Source organism: Quercus lobata, chromosome 4, assembly GCF_001633185.2.
Source record: "Quercus lobata isolate SW786 chromosome 4, ValleyOak3.0 Primary Assembly, whole genome shotgun sequence".
NCBI classification, from domain to species: domain Eukaryota; kingdom Viridiplantae; phylum Streptophyta; class Magnoliopsida; order Fagales; family Fagaceae; genus Quercus; species Quercus lobata.
In genome coordinates this window covers 50593722-50602013 of record NC_044907.1, presented here as the reverse complement: position 1 = coordinate 50602013, position 8292 = coordinate 50593722, and the positions used below count along the sequence as shown (strand labels likewise).

At 32.1% G+C, this 8292-nt stretch overlaps 1 protein-coding gene across 1 annotated transcript; it reads right to left on the bottom strand.

Moving 5' to 3' along the window:
* Nucleotides 1–2378: 2378 nt before the first annotated feature.
* LOC115983393 (ethylene-responsive transcription factor WRI1) lies at nt 2379–7818 on the bottom strand. The gene is made up of 7 exons (XM_031106067.1): nt 7394–7818; nt 7217–7299; nt 6975–6983; nt 6689–6777; nt 6439–6563; nt 6203–6279; nt 2379–3379 (listed from the first exon to the last, which is right to left on the bottom strand). Exons 1-7 carry the CDS (start codon nt 7588–7590, stop codon nt 2643–2645), a joined length of 1317 nt encoding a protein of 438 aa, XP_030961927.1. The 5' UTR covers nt 7591–7818; the 3' UTR covers nt 2379–2642.
* Nucleotides 7819–8292: the final 474 nt, after the last annotated feature.

The window sequence follows — 8292 nt, the reverse complement described above, 5'->3', positions numbered from 1 at the left end:
CAGACCTAGCTAGTTTACTTGTTTGTTTCGGGCTTTACTCAATTGACAATTATATGCCAATGGAATGCCATTATTTTTATTATTATTATTTAAAAATAAAACAAAAAAGGAGAGCTTACTCTAAAGCGAGAAGATGGCAACAAGGAATGGCGAAGTCTATAGAAGCTCATTGTCTTGGTAGTGACCTCAAAATTGAAACAAATCAAACTTAATGCAACAAACAATCTATTTAACGCTGCAAACAACAAAAACCAAAAAACAATTACAGTATGAGAATGGGAAATTTATAAAAGAGAAAGAAATGGGGTTTAAAGTAGGGTTTAATTGTGGGACATTTACAAGGAATCAATACATAAAGGAATTTTAAGAAGTGAGGTTAGACAGTAGATGCTTGGTGGATAGAGCAATGGTGGTAAGCTTAGTCTTTTGCATTTCAAGTTTTGCGGACAGAGCAATGACAGTAAGCTTAGTCTTTTATATATTTTTTACAGCTCTTGATGAAATAGGCTATCAAGATTGTAAATTTCTTATTTGCTTTTATTTTTTGTCATAATTAACTATCCAATAGGGCATTTGCAATTTTGTTTTCTATTTTGGGATGTTAAATATTGTGTGGAAATGGAAGATGTGTGATTGTTTTAATTAGATTTTCAAATGGTAGATTAAACCGTTTTGTGTTTGTGATGTTTTGTTTTGGCTAATAATACTTGGATTTGTAGGATTTTATTATTAATGAACAAGTATTAATTTGCTGATATGAGCTCTTTCTTGACATAGGTGAATCAAAATTAATGCATTTCATACCAAATAATTTGTTATAAGGCTTACTAAGGATCCGTTTGGATACCGCTTATTTTGTTGAAAATTGAAAATATTGTAGTAAAATAATTTTTAAATATGTGAATAGTGTCGTGAGACCCATTTTTAATAAAAAAATTACTGAAAAATGAGGTTTGTGGGTCTCGTGAACAGTGCACAGGACCCACTGGTGTGACACATTCTTGTGAAATATTTGCTGGTCAAAGAGGTTGTGGGTCCCGTGCACTAGACCCACTAACGGTACTGTGTCCCACGTGAAACGCGGGTCTCAATAAAATAAAAAATAAAAAATAATAAAAAAAAGGAAAACACAAACATAGCATGGAGAAATGCAATCCAAATGCATATTAAGTGGCAAATACATGTCTTCATTTTTTTTTTTTTTTTTTTCATTATGAGTCAGCCCAAACCCAACTCGACCCGATTGATTTGGCCCAATCCGTTTGCCACATCTACTAATGGCATGGCCAAATTCCATCCTAAAGGGGGCTTTTTTGAACCTATTGCTCCTCATTATGTGCTTTGCTAATTGTTAATTGCTAATTAGCTATCCAACAAGGCATTTACTTTGAAATCTCTAAGAAAAATCTCATATCCTATTAATATGATATTTCATCAAAAAAAAAAAGTTCATCATTAGGGTAAAGGACTTGAGTTAATTAATAACTCTTACAAAATGGATTGTCTACTATCCTCTTTGTTTTAGATTTGTTTTCAAAATTGTACCACACTCGTGACTTGTTGGTAGTGTGGGGTACCCCACAATTTGCAGTAGTGTGGGTAGAACAGAGTTGACATGCCATTGGGCGGTGGGACTTTGAGAGGGTTAATATCAAATAATGCCTTATTAATCTCAAGGTTAGTTAAAGAAGATGTGGACTTTATTGATCTAAAGGTTAGTTAAAGAAGAAAAGGATTTAAAATCTAATATTTGCAGTACTAGTACTACTAGTGCTTAAAGAAAGATCTGAAACAAACAACCCAAAAAGAAACTCATATCTGGGTTAGCTCAGGAATAATGTACAAATGTCCGATCTAGAAGAAAATGTCACAGCATCAATTGAGCAGACTTGTCCCCCAAGCCTCCAACTGCTTCCCTTATCCCGAGGGCCCGGAGGACTGTGGATATGACCTATTGGTTTTTTTGTGTGGTTAACAAAGTTACAAGTCCATTGTTCTAGGCCATTTTATGCGAGGCAGTGTCCTCGTTAAGCTTTAGGTCGATTAGAAAACTTGCCAGCTTAATTTATTCTATTAGCTAGGACTAGGAGCCCAAAAACAATATACATTCTATTAAAATAAAATTGACTAGGATTCATTATAAGATTAATAACCGAGAAACTCATTAGTTTGAGGTACGACGTAAACTGAAAGATTTTAAATTCAATTCATTATTATATTGATATATATGATTTTAAAGATTTTAAATTCAATTCATTATTATATTGATATATATGATTTTCGAGGTATGTTATAAGTAAAAATTGTATCTTATAGATAGAAAGTGAAATAATCCAATAAAAGTTGGAACACTATTTTTTTAATTATATTAAAATAAATTAAAATAGAACGGTTCCAACCCCAATTGATTGATTAAAGATGATAAAAAAAAATCTAATTGGCATTGGCAGTCACCACATTGTGTCCTCTTTAGTTTACCCATATTTTTTATCCCAAAAAAAAAACTATTTTTTTTTTTTACCTACGAGTAAAAGAAGAAAGAAAAAGCCAAAGACATTGAGAATCTTTCCAATCCACCTACCCACAACAAAATCCCACCAACAAATTAAAACAAATCCCAACAATCCCAAAGAACAAAATGTTCAAGCAGAATAGATACAAGAAACCGAGGTTGTAGTAGAAGAAGATGGAGAAGAAATAGCAGATGAAGAAGAAGAAGAAGAAGAAGACAACAACCTCTCCTGCCCAATCATATTGTCCAAGCTCCTTGACACACCAACAACCTTGAGAGTCTCATCAAAACCTGAAATATCATCCAAAATGCCATCCATTTTGACATCAACAACATCTTGGTGTGTCACAGCTGCTGCTGCTGCTGCTGCTTCAAATATAAAATCAATGTCATCCTCAAACCCTGTGTGGTCAAACAGGTCATTTAACTCGCATGGCTTTTCAATGGGGAGGTCAGGAACATTGTCCAAAAAGCTCCAAGGGTCTTCTTCTTGCTCACTAGAAGGCTCCATTCCCACCATTGTAGAAGTTGTGTCCATGCAAGGAGGGAGCTGTGCATTAATATTATATTGAAGCTGTTCTTCTAATCCCACTACTTCTTGTTTTTCTTGCTTTTGTTGCTGTTGCTGCTCTACTTCCACATCTACTTTTGATTTAGGTTGACAATTGTCCACATCTACTTTTGATTGAGTGTGACAATTGTTGGGAAGTGCTGCATCTGATACAGTAGAACTTTGGGCATTAAAGCCAGGGATTTTCTTCTTCATGCGATCAATATAATTACTGATGTCAAAATTAGTCACAGCATTTGCTCCTCTGTACTCTATTGCTGCCATATCATAAGCTGCTGCCGCCTCTTCCTGTGTGTCTTCAAAAGCAAAAAGCAAAAAACAAAAGTGCCATAATTATATAAATTAAACAAAGAGATAACTTTTTATGAAACAGAATATTATAAGACATAACTTTAATTAGTATGGCTAGGATTCGAATCTCACGTGTCCCATGATAGTTTTAACAAGTTTCGTGTTTTTATATTATTGACTTCCAGTGTTTTTTAGTTGAAAAAATATACCTTTATTTGTCAGCGTATCAAATCAAAATGGAGACTCGATTTAGAGTCCATATCCTATTCCTATCTCTTTATGCCTCTCAAGTTTTAACGATATTTAAGTGTTATGAAAATACATGTAAAATATTATGAAAATATATGTAAGTTGAAAAATATTGTAAAAATATCATATTGTATTATTTAAACAATACAACCAAACAAACTCATATTTTTGATAAGCTTGTACCACACCCATAATCATTGTAATTTATGAAAATAAGGTTCCCATTTTATATATATTAAAAATGTAATTACTGGGGAAAATAAAAAGAAAAATATAGGGCTTGTCTATTACTATTACTATTGTTTAAGTTTTTAGTATTTAAACAATATTACATACTTTTTTACACATATATTTTTAAAAAATACACACAAGGTTATTAGAAATCTAGCCCAATAATGGATTATGTACAAAATTAATAAATGTAGTATAAGATAGAAATTATTTTGGTTTGGAAGAAAAAAGTTTGTCAGATTTTTTAGTACTACCAAGTATTTGTCGGCTACCCATCTTTTGTGCCTTAATTAATGAGAAACCAACTTTTTGATGCACACAAATACCTAAGCTATAAAGTAGACTATAAATTCTAGACCAAAAATAAATGGGTCTAAATCTTGCCCATTCAGAAACATAAGTAGCCACCGAAGATGGTGAGTAATCAAAATAACCCTACGTCAAATCAATTACTAGTAAAAGTTTGGAAATTGAATTTCATAAAATTAGATAAAAGAAAAAAAAAATAGTGAAATGATAGGATAGCCAGGCATATCTAAGAAAATGGGAATTCATTCTCTGCCAAGTACACCAACACATGAGCCCTCGTGCCTGTCACTATCAAAAAGGTGTTGAAAAAATACTGAACCCTTTATGAGCAAGGACAAGCAGGGAAGTCACGTGCCACTCTGCTGGCAATTGTGACCTTCACATTTTTGTGCATATTTACACGCACAGAGAGAGAGGGAGAGAGAGCCAATCGAGTCAAACCGAGTGGTTGGTTTTGCTCTCTTGGTGAACTAGAAACTGGTGCATGTAGTACAGGTGCTACTACAGCTAAGTCTCCATGCAATGTGCACAACTCACACATCAAAAAAAAGTACAACCCACAATTTATGCTTAGTAATTAAGGAACTATTATTCACCGTATTGTTTTCAAATAAATTTAGATGCACAACATTTTCTCAATAATTTCACTACAAAGTTTAAACAATAAAATTGGACTGGGTATGGTATTTTAAAATCTCATTTAAAAAAAATACAGATCAATTTCTTTTTTAGAATATTGTTAAGGATGCAACATTTTCCATGCCTCATTAAGTTGACAATTTATGATAAGGATACATTACTTTTACTTGATCTTACTATTTTTGCCGCTTTTATTATGGATTAATCAATCAAAAAAACATGCCAAAAAGTTTTGAAAAGAAAATTATAAAATGTATTTATCCTTAGACTAATTATAACTTATTAGGATAAATAAGTCAAGAACATAAATTTTTCTCAAATTATTTATTCCTAATTTATGTTTGACTAGATAAAGTCTTCTAAAAACTCATCTTTCTCAGATGATTTATTCCTAATTTTTTAAGTCTTTGACTAGATAAAGTCTTTTAAAAACTCATTTTTTTTAAAAAGTAAAAATTACAATTCAACTTATTTTTCAGAGTATTTTTAAGAATAGAACACTTTCATAACTTGTTAAGTTGACAATTTGCAATTGGAACAACACCAATTACACCTAAACTTACCATTTACATGATTTTATTATGCATCAATCGCTACAAGCATGTCAACAACTATAAAAATTTATATATAATGTTTATTCCTAGACTTGTTATAACTTTTTAAGATGAACTAGTCAAGAAAATAAGCTATCCTAAATACACACTACCTGCTAAAGAAATTTTTTTTTTTTTTTTAAAAAAAAAAAAAAAGTGAGAAGAAGACCTACATAAGTTATTAACAATAATTATTAAAAATTAGTTTGACATGTAAAAAATAAAAAGTATAAATTTTTGGATTGATGCAAAACACAAAGCCCCACATCAGCCTATTGAATGGCTATGGGTTTGAAATTGGCATCTAAAAATTTACCATGAAATAGCGAAATTGACATCTAGTAATTGGCAATTAGTCGGTACAAAGTTTTTATTTTTTTGATGGGATAGTCGGCACAAAGTTAGTGTTACACAATTCCCCATATATATTCTCAATGGGAATGAGGCTGGACACCAGTAAGACCAAAAAAAATAAAATTCTTTCTGGAAAATAATTTCAGAGATCGAATAGTGCTTGAAATTTTCTTAACAAATTGATATTAATTTTTTAAATTGAATGAGATTTGAGGGAAAATACTTTGCATTGAAGTGTTGAAGTTGGCAATTTGGTAGATGGAGGTGGGGCTTGAAATTTATGAGGGCAATTTTGGTTGCAAAAACACTTTTGGTTGTTGCACGTTAGGATGTGACAGACAAGTAGGGAATTGACTAAAATTACTACTTAAGAATTATGATACCAAATCATATATTAAGGTCCAAATTTCACTATCAAAATAGTAGGAAAAAAAAGAGAGTGATAGAGCTTACTGTAAGTTCCCAGGTACAGATATTTGTTACCAAAAACTCTTCCAATTCTTGCTTCCCAACGACCATTATGGTGATGCCTATCAAAATTCAACAATAACATTAAGTCAATAACTTCCTCACAAAGCCTTCAATTCCTCAAAAAATGTAACTTAATTAAGTCAATAACTTAGTAATGTGAAACTGAGGAAATAAATATTAAGTAGTACTAAAATTGTTTTTTCATTTAATTTTCCTACCTCGCCACCCCACGATATTTAGACACTCCTCTAGAAAATCCAGAGCTCCTTCGACGCAATGAGGCCAAGTATTCTTCCTTGGTAACCTTTTGCATTTCTTCAAGTTCCTTTGTATAAGTCTCTATCTGCATTATTTATGGGAAAATGAAATTTAAGAAGAAAGGGGCAAAATTTTATTATCAGTGGTAATTTCCAAAGGAGAATTACGTACAAACAGTGGAAAATCTAAGAGAAAGAATAATAAATGTACCGGGAAATTCAAGGTTGTACCAGGGCCCCAATACTTAAGGGCAGCAAGGTCATAAGTATGGGCAGCAGCCTCCTCATTATCATATGCACCTACACATTGTCACAAGTATGAATTAACTAGTAACTACATTTTGCACACCACATTATTTAAAAAAATAAAAAGATAAAAAACACACACACACACACACACACAGACCCTTATGACCACATAAATAATATTTTAAAAAAATCAAAAGATTTGAAATTTAAAAGAAGAAAAGGGATTGAGAATTAAAATAGAGACTTACCCAAATAAACTAAACAGCGGCAAAAGTGCAAATGAACGTTGCAATGACACGGATTAACAGGAACAGAAACACAGTCAGAACTCAGAATCCAGAATTATAATCATTAAAATTTTAAAAAAAAATTGTGAAAAAATATAATAATTAATTAATTAAAAAAAGAGACTGCAGATCTCCTTGGTTCTCTCATTATTTATATAATAATTATAATTTTTCATAAAATAAAAAAAAAAGAGCAAAATTACCTTGTCGTCCTTTCTTGTTCTGAATGTTATTCCAGGAACTCTTGTCCCAGAGGTGAGCTTCATATCTCCCAGTCCATCTGTGCCTGTGTTTTTGATGTAAAAAGAGGAATATGATACATGCAAATGAAAACCCATTAAGGAAAAACATTGAAAAGAGAGAAATGAGAGAAGGATCACCTTGTGACTCCTCTGTAAATTGAGCTTCTCCTAGCTGAGCCAGCTGATGAGTTGCCATTCTGGCATTTCTCTGGGTTGTGATTTTTCTTGGCTCTTTTAGCCTTGGCTTTGGGCTTCTCTGATTGATGAGGAATGACAGAACCAACACAAGAAGATGAAGAAGAAGAAGAACAGGAAGGAGCAGGAGACCTCTTCATTTGAGTTGTGTTTTTTGTCAACAATGTACACAAAAAAGAGAGAGAGAGAGAGAGACACAGAGACAGAGTAAACAGAAACAAAAATAAAAGGTAGGTGTTTGTGTCACTGAATTTGGTTATTAATGTAGAGGAAGTGGCCGAAGTAGTAGCATATTGGTAACCTAAAGTGGTTTACCAAAACAGGAAGAGACATGGGATAGGAAGAAGTGTGGAAATGGAGAATGTTAAAAAGAGCTTAAACTATTGTGTAGGCAGAGAGATGGGTTTAACCATGGGTTAAAGGAGGAGTTGAGTTAATTAACCATGAGTTAATTAAATGCCCAACACTTGGCTTTGTGCTAGAGCCAATCAGCCATGCTACCAATGGGATTTGCTCTACAAACTGTTACCAAAGCTTAAAAAAAGAATCTCCCTATCTGTCTGTTCTCAATTTTAAAGATCATTGAGAAATCTTAAACACTAAAAGGAAAATGCTAACTAATGCTGTTAGGCCATTCAAAATGAAAAATTGTATCCTATTTTATCTTATCATCTTAAAAAATTACTTTATCAATTATATTATATTATTTTATAATATACTCAACATCTCAATTTTTATTTTTCTATTTTACTCATTAAAATAATATATTACCCACTAAAATAATACAATATATTTCAATACTACTCTCCCTCTCTCTTCTCCCCATTTCTCTTCCACTTTAT

Bases quoted from the DNA above. Each gene is read 5' to 3' on its own strand.
- LOC115983393 (XM_031106067.1), bottom strand. From the start codon at position 7,590: ATGAAGAGGTCTCCTGCTCCTTCCTGTTCTTCTTCTTCTTCATCTTCT. The intron at 7,300-7,393 runs GTGATCCTTCTC...TCAAAAACACAG, and splicing joins ATTTACAGAGGAGTCACAAG to GCACAGATGGACTGGGAGAT. The intron at 6,280-6,438 runs GTAGGAAAATTA...GAATTTTGATAG, and splicing joins AAATATCGTGGGGTGGCGAG to GCATCACCATAATGGTCGTT.